General features: G+C 42.7%; 1 protein-coding gene across 1 annotated transcript; it reads right to left on the bottom strand.

Annotated features, from left to right (window-relative positions):
- Window positions 1-1,320: 1,320 nt before the first annotated feature.
- Window positions 1,321-15,973, bottom strand: LAMP5 (lysosomal associated membrane protein family member 5). Its single transcript, XM_038750851.1, has 9 exons — window positions 15,857-15,973; window positions 15,623-15,736; window positions 15,385-15,461; window positions 15,144-15,265; window positions 14,113-14,285; window positions 13,373-13,504; window positions 12,871-12,976; window positions 10,492-10,680; window positions 1,321-2,240 (listed from the first exon to the last, which is right to left on the bottom strand). Exons 1-9 carry the CDS (start codon window positions 15,971-15,973, stop codon window positions 2,062-2,064), a joined length of 1,209 nt encoding a protein of 402 aa, XP_038606779.1. The 3' UTR covers window positions 1,321-2,061.
- Between the last annotated feature and the right edge of the window lie 2,546 nt (window positions 15,974-18,519).

Here is an 18,519-nt window from a genome sequence, read left to right as displayed (position 1 = left end):
CAACTTCAAATATGTTTCTGTTTTCCTTGCCAGTAAAAGATAGCAAAACAAGACTCAGTGAAGATTTGCAAGAAAATATTTTGAAGACTAAGAACATAGTAAAACCAGCTGATGATAGAAGAAGGGTGGGAAAGAGGGAATTGATGTCATTAATTCCTTCAAGCCTGGCTGAAATGATGAACTACTGGAGATTAACTAAGGCTGTTAAGAAATTGATTAGTGCAGAGCATGGACCAAACTCATTTCACAACTTATTTTCTCCCCTCTTAGCAGCTAATATTGGTTACTGTGTGTTCAAGTAAAATATAGTGTGATTTCCATGGCACAAAGCCCATATTGCCATATGTTGCCATATTGACCCACCAAATACTTGAGCAAGAGGTTTTTATTTCCAACTGTTCATTTTTTCACTCAGACTCTAGAGGTGAAAAATGTTCTGGAAAGGTAGGGAAACCAGAAGGAAAAAAGGAGGAACAGGCAGCATGGCTCAGTGGAAAAAGCATGGGCTTTGGAGTCAGAGGTCATGGGTTCAAATCCCTCTCCACCAATTGTCAGCTGTGTGACTTCGGGCAAGTCACTTCACTTCTCTGGGCCTCAGTTATCTCATTTGTAAAATGGGGGTTAAGACTGTGAGCCCCCCGTAGGACAACCTGATTACGTTGTATCCTCCCCAATGCTTAGAACAGTGCTTTGCACGTAGTAAGTGCTTAATAAATACCATCATTATTATTATTGTTATTATTATTATCTCCTCCTCATGATAGTGGAGAACATTTCAGGTTTTCATCCCCAGCCCTGTACTCCAAGGTGCAGGCATTCTGGCAGAATGAAGGCATCATACCCGGAAAGCAGTTCTCCACCAGCTGCACTTCCAGGTCACATGTTTGAGATCTCTCAAGAGAAAGGGGCTTGTTGTCACAACCTCAGTCAATCGCTTCATTCCCTACAGGCAGAAGAGCGATGAAAGATACTAGTTATAATTGTTTCCTGCCTAAGAGCCTCATACCATTTAGGACTGTTTAGACACTGGAAGGATCTGTGACATTTTTCAACCTGTCCCAAGGTTTGCCTCCATCACAACTGATGTTGTTTACATCTAGGGTGCTTAAAATGGATTTTCAGGTGTTGGATAAGAGCTGCATTTCCCTTAAGCACCTTCTCAAACCTGTTAATATTAGTTTGTCCTTTCCATCATCTCTGGCTCTTCTGAATAATAGCCATAATTTTTTAATGCCTCACCTGCATTTTTAAATATGTCAAATAGTCAAATGTTTTATACTTGTATTTTAGTTTTTAAAAATGAATTCACATGAATTAATATTTCAAGTTTCAGTACTTCACCAATTATATTTTATCATGGCTGAAATTCTCTGCATAGTAATATTGACAGTTTCTCTTGCTGTGAAATCATCAGTTGAAGGTAGCAATGTAACATTTCAGATACAATCACGATTCATGCAAAATGCCCAGCCAAAAGCTTGTATCACTTTCAGATCAACTTGCAGTAGCATGGTGCTCTATATTTGATGCATCAACCACTGTGCAGCATCATCCAAAAATATCCAGAGGGATAAAGCTCCTTGTGGGCAGGGATCATGTCTACCGACTCAGTTGTATTATACTTTCCCAAGCACTTAATACACACAGTAAGTGCTCAATAAATACCATTGATTGATTGACAAAGGCATCCAAATCCAACCTAAAAGGGGTTTCCTTTTGAAACTAAGTATTCATTTTGTTTTGAATCCTTAGGGAAAACTCTCCTCTTGACACTGCATTCTGTGTCTCCCCTGTCCTAGCCTAGGGGAGCCAAAGCAAGCTAAAGAAAGCTGGAAAGTTGGATGAGTTCCCATGGAGGGAAAGAATTCACAACTTCCTAGCAAGCCTGAGAGAAGAATGTCCCCCACTGGGATTAAATATGGATGCACAATGAGAAGTGTCCGTTTTCACTTAGTAAAATGAGTGCTGTATTGTGTGTGACCTAGCTTAGGAGGAAAAGGTGATTTTGTTTCTCTGCATCTTATAAGGGTTTAGTGTGGATGTCACCTGTCCAACCACCCCCTATCCCATGTGCTTGTATTGAGATCTGTCTCGTGGAATCTGCACTTGATTGGCCGTCATCTTGTGATGGATGTGGTAGACTGCGATGGTCAGTACAATCACCAGTCCCAATATGAGCCCCAGAATCAGGGGTAAAGTCTCTTCCAACTGCTCGCGCTCATCCACTGGACATTTATGTTCTGAAATGAAAAATGAGAAGAAAGATGGTGAAATATTTCTACAGCCAATATTTGTACACCCCACACTTCAAGGCATTCAGATCAAGCCACAGAAAAGGAAAAAAATAGATTTAAAAAATTTGAAATGCATATTCAGTTATTTTTATACAATTGAGTTATTTTCAGTCTGTCAATTAGACACTGTCATGTAAGAAACTCATTTCTCCTTCAAATTGAAGTGATTTCCCATCTTGCTGTTTGATTCTTACCTCTGACCATCATGTAATTAGTCCAAAAAAAAAAACCTGCTAGGGAAAAAACAAATGATAATTGCCAAAGAGTTTGTTCTGAGTGACTAAATTTGGGTTCCAGAAATCAACATCCCTCTTGTAGAGTGTAATTCAGAGATGGGAGATGCTCAAGGAATGTGTATCCTGGAGAGAGATGTGTTTATATTGTATTCTCCGAAGCAGTTAGTACAGTGCTTTGCACACAGTGAGCACTGAATGAATATGATTTATTAATTGAGCTTCTCCCTAAGAAGATACAAACTAAGGAATGACATGGGGGCTGTCATGTCACTTCTAAGTCTCCCACCAAACTGCTCCTTCCTCTAACTAGGGAGTCTTCCCCCAAGGTTCTCAGCATTGATTTTTTTCCTATAATGGGATGGCCCTTTTTGAGTGGTGGCTTCTAAAAAATATGAGCTATGACACCTCTTGCTCCAGTACTTAGATGGCCTTGGAGACATAGGAGGATAGCAGAGTGTCCAGGCTCTGTCTCTAGAGCAAATTGGAAAGAAAGATCAAGTCTCAGCTAAAGGAAGTAGAAGGGAGGAGAAACGGGTGGAAGAGAAAAGTAGAGATGTCTGGGTGGAGTTATTTGATTCATATAAACAAGTCACTGAGCAGAGGGATTATAGCATGAGGGATTCAGGTGAGAGGAAAGAGAGAAGTTCACACCGTGTTGTTGTTGAAATAGGTTTCCAAGAGAGTTGGGGAATGTGTTTTCCCTGGGAGGTCTTGAAAAATCAGATGAACATTGTCTTACTGGAATGGTTTAAGAGGTGTCTTGCCTGAAAGCGGGGGATGAACTCGTTGACCTTTCTATGGTCTTTTCAGATGGAGGATTAGAATCATGAGTAAGAATCCAGGTCAAGCCTTGAAGAATTCTCAATCCTTGCTGCTACTGCTGAAAACAAGTAGGCCAATTACATTACAATGTGAAGATTTGGGGGCCTGCAGTGAGGATTCATTTCACTGAACTTCTAGGCAGCCATTAGGAAGTAATGACTTCTTTAAATGTCCCAAAAGATCAGATTTGGGGTGTATACTACATTGCCAGTTAATTCCTAAAGTGCCTTGTATTGTGAGCATTTTTTTAATTTGTACAAAATATGTCACTTTTGTTGTTACACACAGACCAGAAGCAATGGTGACCAATGGTCTGAATTTACCATAATTGGAAATGAAGATGCTGTCACACTGATGGGCATATTAAGTGGAAATTTTGCACAAAATCTGCCCAGCGTAGGTGGCCCTTAAAGTAGAAATCCAGAGACAAAAGTCTTCATGAAACCCCTGAATTTTGCATATCTCTAAAGCATGAAAAGTACAATGTTAGCAGTCTTATCAAGTGTCAGTCAAGACTTAAAAATCAATTTTTCACTTTTTAATAAAGCTTAGAATATTCTAAATTAAGACAAAATATAATTAGGCAGTATTCTGTTGAATTGAAATACTACAATGTTCTCTCACCTTTTATAAAATCACTTTAATTTACTTGTTTAGCCATGTATGACCCTATAGATTAAAAGGAACTAATGATATAATGTTAAGGGGAGGGAAGGGGATTAAAAAATAGTTACGATTATTTGTGATGTGCAATTGTTTTAGTCTGCTGCTAAGCCACTTTGAATGTGGTGATGATTCTTTTGGCCAAACAATAAACCAGGGATTAGGTGGTGAAAACTTAACTAGTGGGCTGTCAAGGATTGATTTCTCCCATTTTCTGCGCTGTCACTGCTCCGTAGGATTATAGCGCTAATTGTCATTACATTTGTTACTTTAGGAGGGCAGAGTACTCGATGGGTGTCACTCCTACGCATGCGTGGGAAGTTCTTCAAATCACAAGGAAAGGAGGAGAAGCTCCATGTGTTTTGAAAGAATGCATTTCTTTTCACTGCTTTTAATGTTTATATTCAAAGCACTCTGGTCTTCCCCTTAAGAGACTCAGGAACAGGGTGTAAGGAGGATACAGGGATAGAAATGGTTTCTCTCCACCATAGTTGTTTCATTATTCCCTGAGATGTGGAAAGGAAGATCTTTGTGGACACACATTCACTCTTGGAAACCAATGGGGAACACCATCTGCTTTCCCAGGAAGTAATGAAGGAGGAGTTGGGCAGACATTATTTGATAATATTACATGTGTTGGGAATGAGCTTTCCAGATATACATGATGCCCCTAACTCAAGGATACAAATTATTGTAGAAATCTATACAACAACAACAAAAACCTTGGTTTCGCCTTCAGGTTCACTAAATTGTTAGCTCCTTGAAGGCAGGTGTGATATCTACAAATTCTACTGTTACCCTCTCAAGAACTTAGTATAGTGTACTACAGAGTGCCACAGTGTTCTACAGTATACCATTACAGAATAAGTGTTCAGTAAATACTGTCAGTTGATTTGTTTATTAAGTCATTGGAAATATTCTAACATCTTCAATAAAAGATACCAGGAAAGATTAATAGGACAACTGAGATGACTTCAAAGACCAGCCTAATTAGCACCAACATCTAGACATCTGGACACTACAGAAAAGGGAATTATTTATTGCGCTACTTAGAAAAATCTACTCATGCTAATGTGACTCAGTTCCTCTATGACATCTTATTATTATGCATGAATTCAAGCTTGTTTAATAAGGAGCCGAGGTGACTTGGGAATCTACAGCACCTAGCTTGCAGACTTGGGAAATTTACTGGATAAATGGATCACATCAGGTTTCGGGGGATTAACAGTATATATGCATGCTTCAAAGCGAGCTGCATGTGGCAACCGTTAAAGAAACTAACTGTGCTAGAGAGGATTCTTCCTTTTTTCCATGTAGATTGTGAATTTTTTTTCTATTGATCATTAAAAATGAACTGAAATATTTTTATAATGAGAAAATGAGAAAGCTTCCACATTTGTAGAAATCAGCAGTTGCAATTGCCTAAAACTCACTGAAAGGAGACAGTACAATTCAGAAAACCAAAACCACAAATCCACTAAGGGTTTTTTTTCTTTCTCTCCAAAGAGCAAAACACAGCTATGAATATTGATTCTTTAAAAATCCCCTGCAATCAGTAGGTTACCATTCTCAACATAATTCCCCCAATGACAAAACTCGTTTTATAGAGTCAGGATATTTACTAGCCTGCCTTTCTACTTTCTTGACAGAAATCATCACCTGAACATAGCTTATGATGCTGGTGAAGCTGGGAACAACTGAATCAGTACTAGAACCGGAATAGGACCAAGATTTTCTTCCTCACCGTCTTGGGAATCAGCAGCTTAAGATACAGCATGACCTGGGTTCTAATCCCAGCTCAGCCACTTGTCTGCTGTGTGACTTTGGGCAAGTCACATTTTCTGTGCCTCAATTTCCTTATCTGAAAAATAGGGATTAAAAACTACTACCTGCTACTTAGACTGTGAGCCCCTGGTGGTTTAGGGACTGTGTCCAACCTGATTATCTTGTATCTAGCCCAACAGTTAGTACAGTCTTTGGCACATGATAAGCACTCAACAAATTCCATAATTATTATTACTAGTGGGTTTCTTAGGGTTGAACATGGGCTCACCTCTGATGACATTCTCTCACCACCAGCAGAAACCAGATCAGCTTCAACTGATGGAGAATGAAAGATTATTATGATGGTCATGACCATGGCTCTAAAGGCAACAAGTTTCCACACTCCCAGAAGAGAGGTGAGATAACACACTTAACCTGCCTCACCTTCTATATGCTTTGAAAATGCTGGTTATTTGTTTGTTTCTCCAAATCCAGGTTATTTACCCATTTTTCCCTACCTTTCACCTTTGCCACTTTCCAGGCTGCTTTTCCTGCTAATTGGTGCACAACTGAAGAGGTCTGTGCTTAGAGCCTGGTCTTGGATTCTAAGAGTCCATCAGGTACCCCAAACCCAGCCAAAAAGTACATCATTTAAAATCAGAGGTGATCCATCTTAAAGTGAACCCTTTTCCAATGGACATTTCAATTGGTGCTACTTAGCTTATAAATTTTAAGCCTTGCAATAATTTTCAATATTCATTCAGCCGCAAAAAATTATATTTAGTTCACAAAAGGTTCATTGGTCCTAACCACATTTCCCAAATTCTACCACCTCCTTCTTGGAGACATCCTTTCCTCCTCCTATTGTCCCTCATCTCACTCACCCAGTAGAATACAATTAACGCTGGTTCCCTCATTAAAGATTTCCATGAAAGTCAAACAAAAGAGGATAGGAAGAGGTGGACTATATGAAATCTTTTAAAATCAATCCTGTGATTTTCATTAGGCCCTGAGCCCAAATTCCTTCATATTTTTCTTCCGTTCAGGCTCTCAACAAGTCGACTGGTGCTGTTATCACATCTGCTGATGAGGGTTTTAAAGGTGTTGTTGGTCTGTGGGGCAAATTAACAGTGGAAGCTGGCATTTTAAAAATGTAAATGAATGAAGAAAAAAGGAGAGATTGTTTCATGGAATCAGCAGGGAGACTGCTTTAAGTTCAAGTCTTTGGGATGCCCTTTGGTATCCTTTCTCCCCTTCTTGTCTCATTTGCTGAAAGAGGAAGGAACACACTATCTGCCATGTAGTTCTTTCTGGCAGTTCTCTTTAAAAAAAATGATCATACTAGTGGTATTTGTTAAGCTGTTACCTTGTGCCATGCGGATACAAGGCCTAACCCATATGGAGCTTGCAATCTAAGTAGAAAGAAGATCAGGTATGGAACCCTATTTTACATAAGAGGAAACCGAATCATTGAGAAGTTAAGTGACTTGCTCAAGGTCACACAGCCGGCAAGTATCAGAACCAGGATTAGAACACAGGTCACTTAACTCCCAGTCCCATGCTCTTTCTCTTATGTACTGGGCTTGAGCACTGCATTTGCCTCGCTCAACCCCTCTTTTGGTCTCAGCTCAGGGAAATAAGAGGATTAGATTCTGGTTCTGGCTGCTACGACCATGGCTTAGTGGTTAGAGCATGAGTCAGAAGGACCTGGGTTCTAATCCCAGCTCTGCCACTTGTCTGCTGCATGGCATTGGGCAAGTCACTTTCCTTCTCTGGGCCTCACTTACCTCATCTGTAAAAATTGGGTTTGAGACTGTAAGACCCACGTGGGACAGGGACTATGTCCAACCCAATTTGCTTGTATCCATCCCAGTGCTTAATACAGTGCTGGAAGATAGTAAGCGCTTAAAAAATACCACAATTATTATTGTTATTGCTATTAGTGGGGATAGTTTCACGTAGGGTCTGTGCCAGGTGGACCAGCCCAGCAGGAATCCTGAAAAATAGCTGGCTAACATAGGTGGCAAAGACCACAGTAGCTACCAAATCTTCTGGCTTCTAGCGCCAAGGCCCAGTGTTAGCCATCTGTGGCCAGCACTTTGGTATAGGTAGTCCAGTACATAAAACAGCCTCTGCAAATACTTCATAATGTGCTGCAACCCTGCCTGCCTACTGGCTTGTTGCACCCACAACCTCAGCAGGAACTTGTGACTTGGAGGATAGAGTGTAAGCAGTATAGCGCAAACCACAATGACTCTAATCAATTCCTTCCTGCAGGTTCTCGGTTTTGAAGGCAAGTCCGAGGCTTCATCTGTTGCTCTTGACGGGACACTCCATCATTCATCACTTCTTTCGCTGGCTGACTGACTGCCCTTCGAAGAAGAGCCTCTCCTGAACTACAGGGTAAGGGATTGAGTGCTTGGAAGTGAGATTGCGGCATTGCTGCCTCAGACTCTGGGCCTTAAGGTGCTTTGGGACCTTCCGATGCCACCCTGTGGGTTTTCATTCAGATTTGGGGATGGCACCCTCACAAGAGGTTTGAAAGTATTAGAAGACCAGGCAGCTAGGTGACTTTTTTTATGGTATTTATTAAGATATGTACCAAGTTCTGGGGTAGATAGATGCAAGTTAATCAGGTTGGACACAGTTTCTGTCCCACAGAGAGCTCATAGTCTTAATCCCCATTTTACAGATGAGGTAACTGAGGCACAGAGAACCTAAGTGACTTGCCCAAGGTCACTCAACAGACAAGTGGTGGAGGTGAGATTAGAAACAGGTCTTTATGTGGGGAGTTAATTAGAGCAGGGGTTCTGAAATTGAACGGCTCTGCTACTTTGATAACTGTTGGAACAACAAAGCAACACAGAGCTTTCTAGAAAACCTAAATCCTAATTTCAAATCTGCTGATTTGCTAAGTGACTTAGAACAGGTCTTGGTTTCCCTATCTGTAGAATGGGAATAGTAATAACTGCCACTTAACCAAATAACAGGGGTGCCATGAGGAGACCTGAGATATTTGAAGGAGCCAATGTACTCATTTTCTGAAAGGGGCAAGGGGCTAGGATATTCTCTAAACAATCCTGAGGTATTGGCACATTTCTGTAGGCTTCAGTTTTCAATACACATTTCTTCCACTCAGGCATTTTCCCACAGTGAAAATCCCGTAGAATTAACTTTATGTATCACACAAACCACAAGTAGCATGGCACCCGATCAGGGTTCACCAGCACTCAGAGACATCTGCGTCTAGGCCACTCCTCCATGAACAGGGATTTTTCAGTTATCTGCAGCACAATGCCTTCAGAATACCTGCTCTTATGATACTACACAGTGCCTTCAGAATACCTACTCTTATGCTACTAGGTCCAGGTAGGGTCCAGGACAATTAATCAGAGGGTGAGATCATTCTAATTAACTAATATTAAGACAGGACAGAAGCCTGAAGTGGGAAAAAGTTAGTTAAGGATATTTACACCAGGTGAATTTGTTTTACAAACAGTTTTTTTGACATATAGATTAGCCAGGAATGATGTTAAACCAAAGAAGGCGTTATATTTGGGCTACTAGTTGAGTTGATTGGGTATATATCTTATAAGCCATTTTGTGATTGAGTAGGTTAATTGCACTTAAGCAATTGGAATTCAATGCTTTGTTTTCCTGCATTTGATGGAACAATAGAATTCCAAAAACTCAAAAAGGAAATCTTTTAAATTTGCTTCAAGTGGATTTTTAACTACATTTTTCAAGGATGCAGGCAGATCTACACCACATAGCAGGTGGCCAAAATGAGGCCATTTCTTACAAACGACAAGAGGAACTTAACCAGAAGTCAGAGTGGGTGGACATTGGGGCAGACATGAAAAACACCCCAATACATTGTAGACTCAATCCTCCTCTCTAATGTATCTGCTCCTGGATGACACCAGAGCGCCATGGGACAATCTATATGCCTTTCCTGGATGAGCCACTGGCTCCAGAGGCAGGGATAGTTCGGCACTATATAATTACAAATTCTACATATTAACCAGACCAAAGTAATGTTTAACAACCTGATCACCCCACAATTGATGACCAGGTCAAAAAAAAAAAGTAGCCCAGTGCTTTCCCACTTGGAAGGAGAAAGTGGACAATCACTCCATTTTTTACACCATGACCCTGACCCCCACAACCACCACTACTCTGTCCCTCTGACTGACAGAGTACCACCAAAGAACCCAGTCATTTCTGAAGAGGAAAAACCATATTAATCCCGGACTGTCAGATGGTAGATAGTCACCGTATTGGAAACTACACATACTAAATTTCACTGTTACTCATAACACACAAACACATGCACACATACACGTACGTATCTGCAAATCTGTAGAAAAATGGAAAGTGAAAAAGCTTCTGACAGTTTTCATAATCACTGAGATAACAAAGCATGCCTTAAAGTTAGTCCCTTTGGAAGCCTTACATAATATTGACATTTATTATCAAGGAGGATCTTTATTTGTCTTCAGAGCTGCCAGTCTTTTTCAGATTTGTGTTATAGCAGAACAAAACAAATTTAAGTTAGTATAGATCCCAACTTGCAAACCGTGTTGTCTTTTATAGGTCTGTAGAAGGACATCTGGGAGAGTGTCACTTGCTTTTGGCTTCCTTTTTTGAGCCAGAAGGTTTGGCACCCCATTAATATATAGCTGGGAAAGTGACTTCCCCATCTCCCTTACCTTCACTGAAGACAAAATCCGAGATAATGTCAAAGGGCTGGATATGGACAGCTGACAGGAGCATAGCCACGGTTTTCTGGTGGTCGCTGGAGGTGAGGGAAATGGTCTGCTGAGCTTGACACTCGTAGGACCTCCCAGCTGGGGTGACTAAGGCAGACAGGCGGCGGGAGTTTGCTGTGTGTTTTCCAGCTGCCAGAATGTGCAATAGTTAGTCTTCTCACACTGGTAACTTTAATTTATATTGGGTATGATAAGTAAGAGAGTAGTGGGACTGAATGCAAGAAAATAAGAAAGTTCAGCTACCAAAGAGGTGTTTCTCCCTTTTGTGGCAGGAAAAGGAAACGTTGGATAAAATTATAGGCCAATAGGAAAGATAGAACTTTTGACACCTAATTTTCTCACTAAACTGATCCTATTTAGAAGCACAGGGTGATGCTAAGAATCGAAATGATGAATAATTTGTAGTTTGGCTCATGCTCTGTCCTCTTCTAGGAGACATTATTTCTCCTAATGCGAAAATGCTGATTTGCTGTCTATATCAGCACATTTTTTCTTTAGTTCTTTTTTTTTTCCTAGTGGGCTTTTCTTCTTCCCTTGTAACTAAAGAAATCAAGGTACTTATGGATCCAAAACAGTGTTGTACCCAAAGGAATCATGACTATCATGACTAAAGGAGATGTACCCTCTAGACTGTAAATTTGTTGTGGGTAGGAAATATGTTTGCCAACCCTATTGTTTTGTACTCTCCCAAGGGCTTAGTACAATGCTCTGCACATAATAGGCACCCAATAAATACAATAGATTGATATTTCTTCTCTATGTGCCACCTTTTCATATTTAAATTATAAATAGGTTTTAGATAGGGCCACTGCTGAGATCTGGTATTTTTCAGCTCCTGTTTTTGAAGGCAGGACGATGTACCCTGGGTGGACTTAGAGGAACTTGGGAGAGTGTTTTGGCATAACTTAATCTCACTCCTGGTGTATCCTTTCCCTCTCATTCCCAAGCCTCTTTTGTGAATCTCAGAGGAAAACCGAAGTTGGAAAGTTAATAATGAACTGCTCAATTTGGTACAATTATTTTTAAAAAAATCATCCCGAGTGAACATTTTCCTAGAAGCAGTTAGGAAGTTTAAGGACCGTCAGTCATCCTGAAAGAATCGTAAGCTAAAAAAAAGTTTTCAGGAAATGAGCATAGTGGCTCAGTGGCAAGAGTACGGACTTGGGAGTCAGAGGACGTGAGTTCTAATTTTGGCTCCATCCCATGTCCGCTGTGTGACCTTGGGTAAGACACTTAACTTCTAGGTGCCTGTTACCTCATTTATAAAATGGGGGTTAAAACTGTGAGCCCCACGTGGGACAACCTCATTATCTTGTATCTATCCCAGCGCTTAGAACAGTGCTTGGCACATAGTAAGCGCTTAACAAATATTTAGGACAATCCCGCATGGAAAAGAGAGGGTGCTGAACCAGATGCAGGTGAATTAGTGACCAGAGCTCAAAGGAAACGGAGCGGGCTGTACCGTTGCGGGAAAAGAAAAAAACGGAAAATTAAGAGGAACCGAGCGGGCAGAGAGGAACAAAGGAAAAGTCATTCTGGGAGTTGGCAAACGTTGGAAGCAGAGAAGGGGAGACTCGTAGGCTGGTATGTAGGGGCGGACGGTCTTTGTGGAGGCAGGAGCCTGGCCCTGGAGCCTGGTGCGGGCCCCCCACGAGGGGCCCGGTTTGCCTGCACCCCTGGGCAGCGGAAGGAGAAGGCGGCGGCAAACGGGATCTATCCCGGGGGCGAATGTGGTGATTGCTCTCCCGTCCCCACCCGCCTCGAAAAGGGTGGCACGGGGCCGGCTGAGAGAGCGCAGGGCCCACAGCAGACCATGGGATGCCCATGGGATTCATTCATTCAATCGTATTTATTTAGCGCTTACTGTGTGTAGAACACTGTACTAAGCGCTTGGGAAGTACAGATCGGCAACATATAGAGACGGTCCCTACCCAACAACGGGTTTATAGTCTGGAAGTAATAATAATGATGGCATTTGTTAAGCACTTACTATGTGCAAAGCACTGTTCTAAGCGCTGGGGAGGATACACGGTGATCAGGTTGTCCCACGTGGGGCTCACGGTGTTAATCTCTATTTTCCAGATGAGTTAACTGAGGCTCAGAGAAGTTAAATGACTTGCCCAAGGTCACACAGCAGACCAGTGGAGGAGTCGGGATTAGAACCCATGACCTTTGACTCCCAAGCCCGTGCTCTTTCCACTGAGCCACACTGGGTAGTCACGCCCAACTCCACTGTGGGGGACAGAACCACCCCTGCTTCCTCTTCCTTGCGGGAAGCCAAAGAAAAAACGGGCCCAGGTTCCCCGCCAGCTCACTTACGATTGACGGCGTCTTTAAAGTAGGTCCGCTCGGAGGTGTCGTAAACAAACTGAACCTTGCTCAGCCTCCAGGACGCCTCTTGCCCCGTGGAGGTGTTATGCACTTCCTACCGCGGGAGGGGAAAAAAAATCCACATTCATTCATTCAGTCGTATTTATTGAGCGCTTACTGTGTGCAGAGCACTGTATTAAGCGCTTGGAAAGTACAATTCGGCAACAGATCAGTCCAGGAGGCCGCCTCGCCAGCTACCTGCAGGAAACAGGCCCCAGGATCGCCCCCCCTCCCTCGGCTGGCTTTATCTCCGCCCATCCGCAACTTCCTTCAGAAATGAAGTAGTAATAATAACAATTACTATTGCCATTATTATCGTTATTATTATTAATAGCAATACCGCTCTTAGGACTGGCTCCATCAGGCCTCCACATTCCAGATGGGTCCTATCGAAAAGCCCCCCGGTACCCCCTGTCCTTCCCCCTCCCATCCCCGCCCCCCAAGAAGTTACCTTCACAAAGAGGAGTTTGAGGGCGTAAGCTTTGTCCACCCAGAAGATCTGTAGCTCGGATTCGTTGTGGCCACACCTGCCCTTCATTTCGGCCCCTCGGGAAAGCGGGATGTCGGCCTGTTCGGTGATCAGCTAAAGGCACAAGCACACAGACACGTTCGCACCCCAGACACACACACACACACACACACACACACACACACACACACACACACACACACACACACACACACACACACACACACACACACACACACACACACACACACACACACACACACACACACACCCCACCCACCACCCGAGCAGTGGGTCCCGTGTGAGTAGGCGGCCTGTCCGTCCAGGAAAGTTCAAGCGGGCTTCGGGGCCATCCCCACTCGGGTGAAAGAGTCCCAGGCCGTGCAAACCTCCCTGAGAAATCGTGGGGCCTAATTCTGCCCCAGGGCCATGCGGAGAGGGAGGATGGTGGGGAAGTGCTGGGGAGGGAGGGAAAGGACAAAAGGGTTGGGGACAGCGGGTAGAGAAAGGCCAAGGCGTTGTAACAGACGCGGTGTGTGTGCAGCTGGCATTGCCTTAGCAACGTGAACAGCACATGCAGCATTCAGAAGCAGGCTACGGGAGGAACAGTTGCCTTCAGGATTCCCTTTTCCTGTCTTGCAAACCTCAACCCAAGGCACTCGAGTCGCGGGGGCTGTCTGAGCTAAGCCATATGAGCAGGCTGGGTTAGAAAGGTTCCTTACATCGACAAAATTGCTGGCCCAAACATCATAGGGTACAATAAATTTTGCTGCAAATTCGGCCATAAGACACGTGGTCCCATTTTCCCGCACCACAAATATATCTTTTTCGGGATTAGTAGAAAGACCTGAGAGATTTTCAACTTCTTGTTCTGCCATGGTTTGAGCAATTGTATCTGTGAAACAAAAATATAAGAACGGTTCTGCGCTTAACAATCCAAATCGTCTGACTTGCATTCAGGCACAAAGAGGTAGAGTAATAATAATGATGGTATTTGTTAAGCACTTGTGTGCCAAGCACTGTTCTAAGCGCTGAAGAAATCGGTCAGTTTCTCCGGTTCTGATCCTGGTCTGAAATGTTACCACTCCGCTGGGCTTTATACATGCGAAGCAGCGTGGCTCAGTGGAAAGGGCACGGGCTTTGGAGTCAGGGGTCATGGGTTCAAATCCCGACTCTGCCGATTGTCATCAGTGTGACTTTGGGCAAGTCACTTCTCTGTGCCTCAGTCACCTCATAATAGGGATGAAGACTGTGAGCCCCCTGTGGAACAACCTGATCACCTTGTAACCTCCCCGGCGCTCAGAACAGTGCTTTGCACGTAGTAAGCGCTCAAAAATGCCATCATTAGTATACGAACCAGCAAATGGCAAGCTCCACTCGTCTCGAATGGCCCGAAACGTCCCCAACTTGCACGTTCTTGTCCTTCAGACCTCTAACATCCATTTCACTGAATTAAAATTCGCTGTGCTTTGACAAGTTTTTCAGACGCTCCAATCTAGGCATGCTTTAAGCTCTCTCCGCTGAAACTGCCTGCCTGCCTGCCTTCAAGCTGTGCTGGATTCAGGCGCCGTTGGTGTGCCTATCTAATCCTGCGTTTCTCTTCCTAGAGAAACGCCCCCGGAGAGCCCAGCGAGCACAGTGAACCACGCCGAACACCGGCGGCTGATGAATTCGATGGTCAGCTCTAATTCTCTCTTAAAAGTGCAGCCCGAGCGCTGGGTGGGCGGGTTGGGGGCGAGAGAACCTTACTCACGGAGAAGGAAGAGCAGTGCTCGGAGTCCCGAATTGCCCATTGCAGGTCTCCTCCTGCGCTCCGTGCTCCTGCCGGTGTCTGGATCCAGACGTGCCGTCGCCGCTGTCCAAAAAGGGAATTCCCTAAAGGATTCCGAGAGAAAGGAAGGGGCGGGATTGGGAGGGGGGAAGAGAGAGCTCAGCTCCGAGGACTGGCTCTTTGGTGCAGCACAGACGCGAGCTAATGAGGAATCTCCACTCACTCACTGCGGAGAGGAGCTGTCCTCGGTAGCCACCGCCGACAGGAGACCAATTTCAAAACCGGCGTTTGCCTCAGTCTCTAAATACGAAGCCGTTGCAGTTCCTCTCACCCCGGGAGCAAATAACGCTGCCAGGCTAACAGCTTTTATTCCCTTTTCCTTTCCACCTTCCGGTCGCCCACCCTGCAGTCCTATCCGAAAGAGTCAATCTGTTTTGTGGAATTTAATAGCGCCCGCAGACTCGGCCTTTCTTTCCACCGGGCTCCAGGTTACTATGTGTTATCAGCGTCACATCACGGGAGTTCTGTCTGGAAATGTCGCGTCCGTGGAAAGGAAACAGTAGCCTGGAAGGATTCTGGTGGGAGAAAGGAAGAAAAAAAAAAAGAAAATGCTATGGCAACCGATCTCTGGGTTTTGGAGATGATTCCTTCCTTCTATGCTGGTGCTCTGAGTGAACTGATCCGTTCAAACTTACTTTGACGCCCCCATAAAAAAAAAAGCTGTCAGCTTTCACTGCACCATTCAGGGCTGTCATTGTCTTCCCACTCTGAAAGTGTCTTCTCACAAAGTTGAGGCCTCTCTCAAAAGTCATGGGTTCCCCTAGCCGTAACCTTCTCAGTAGTGTGATAGGGTCACACTTGTCTTTTTTTTCCCCTGGGTTATGCTTTTGAAAAGGCTGAAGGATCAGCAATCCCCTTATGTGAACATCTTATCTCTTCTTTTGATACAGGTCTTCGAAACTTTTAAAAGCTTGTCTTAAGCAATGGGCAGCATTTTTAGACTGTGAGCCCACTGTTGGGTAGGGACTGTCTCTATATGTTGCCAATTTGTACTTCCCAAGCGCTTAGTACAGTGATCTGCACATAGTAAGCGCTCAATAAATACGATTGATGATGATCTGAAGAACTATGACACATGGTGTCAAGGAGACAATTGTGTTAGAAAATCAAAAAGAATAAGTGTTTGTGTATATCTCAATGCATTCCATGATTACAGCAGGACTTTTAAAACACTTCGTTTGCCCTAGAGTTGGAGAACTGGCCCTAATCTAGGGTGGTTCAAATGTGTCTGTAATGAAACGACATTTTTTTCCTAGAGACAAGTGTCTTTTGTTTTGGATGGTGGGTTAAATATTACAATTTAAAACGTTCAGAACGCGTTCTTCCCAATTGGAGGTCTTAACTTGCTCAGCGCTGCTCTTAAAAGTGTTGTTGAAGGGGTAGTATTTGAAGGAAAAAAGGAAAGCAAAGATTCCACCAGTTTAGGTTTGTAGAAGTCACCTTCATTTCACCTATGCAGTGTGGCATTTTTGCTGAGAAGTCACATTAGCAGTTGAATAATTTTTGAAGCATGTCGTTTACATCAATAAGGTCACATGATTCTAAATTGTGCTGATTATTCTCTTTGTACACAATCATGTGCCTGAATTTACAGCATATATGCTTTGCCGAGAAATGTGTGTGAAAACAGTAGAAATGTAAATATTCAGTATTAGCATTCAAATAGTGCTCTACTGTTTGACATTCGAATTACTTTCATTTGAATGATTAATTTTTTCTTGGTATCTCAAAATAGTTTATCCCCGGGTCGGCCAAACAGTTCCTGCTTTATATGTGAGAAAAGAACAGAAGTCCTGCCCAGTGATCAACTCTGAAGGTATTGTTGCCAGTCAAATGATGCAACTAATTATTTTGTAATTATTTTGTATGTACATCATATAGCGTTGTATAGACATTGTCTTAAAGCTGGGCAACAATAGATGCCACAATAGATGAATTATCAGGTAGCTTCTACTTTATATATTGGTGCCTTGATTCAGAAGTGTCCATCATTGATGCACTCATTTATTAACCTAACTGAATTACCTGTAAATCACTTTCAAGCTCTTCTAGTTGTCTGCAACATTTGAGAGAGGCAGCTTTAACTTTAAAACTAGTGAAAGGAGATTGTAGTGGGTCATTTATAATGGGATTGATTGATCCTATTTGGGAAAGGGGATGAATGGCTTACTTTGGCGATACCCAGTAATGATTCCAAGCTACCCAAGCACCTCTTAGGAGACCATGTTTCCGTATATTAAGTGTACTTTGAATAGATGAGTGAAAATGACAGTTTACTCCCTTCTCTTTTGGGGAGATCAGGCTCCAAATATAATCACGGCCCCTCATCTGTGTTTCTATCCTCAAAATGATGAAGGAACTCGAAGGTATCTCAACGATTTCCCTTGCAGTTTATTTTTTCTTCCCCAAGTAATGTGGTTGGTGCAGTAGAATGACAAGTCATCCATGCAACATTGACCTGCGTTGGGCTAGCCAACTACCACCTGATCCTGACATAATGATCTGCAAAGTCTTCTAATGAAAAATAATGATCCTGTAGCCATTGCTACCAAAGGAGATGATGGCATAACTGCACGGTCTAATGAGACACATTAATATAGCTCAGAATTATCTTCCCAAATGGGAATATTTCATAGTGAGAGGTTTCATAGTGAGAGGTGAACACCTGTTCACCCCGTTTCACTTATTTGTTAATTGACTTTATATTTTATGTTTTGTCGAGATGGCAAATCCAAAAGTTGACTAAAATGAAACTTGAAAATTACCGCAGGTTAAGTTTTAAGTGGCTCACCTACTACACATGAATAAGTAGCAGTTCTTTGAGATAAATAGAAATATAGAGAGCTAGATGGGTGAATATCTGAAGCTTTTTTTTTGCATCCCATCTAGTTTTTTGAAGTTTGGGATGGGCCAAATTGGAGTATACCTAATCTGGTACATTGCAAAAAATTGATAATGCATGAAGAAAGATGTGTGTATTCCTATCAGAATAAATAAGCCCATCATTCACTAACCCATTGTATAATGTGTAATGGGGGACTAACATTGCAATATTTTTGGCATTTGTCAGATATTAAATCAGAAAGGTCAATAAGCAGGCATTTTAATATTTTTAATTAATCTAGAAATGTGATTGTAGTGTCACACCTTGCCTTTGTTTTAATGTAACTCTCCAGTTTCTGCTCTAGTGTAACAAGTGCTGATTCACATCTGAAACTAATTATGAGAAACTAAGAGATTTGATGGTTTTGGAGGTCATATTGATGCTCCATGCTATTAAGACATTTTATTTGGGAAG

Source organism: Tachyglossus aculeatus, chromosome 9, assembly GCF_015852505.1.
Source record: "Tachyglossus aculeatus isolate mTacAcu1 chromosome 9, mTacAcu1.pri, whole genome shotgun sequence".
Lineage (NCBI taxonomy): Eukaryota > Metazoa > Chordata > Mammalia > Monotremata > Tachyglossidae > Tachyglossus > Tachyglossus aculeatus.
Note: the sequence above shows the minus strand (reverse complement) of the source record. Positions and strands in the feature narration are given on the sequence as shown.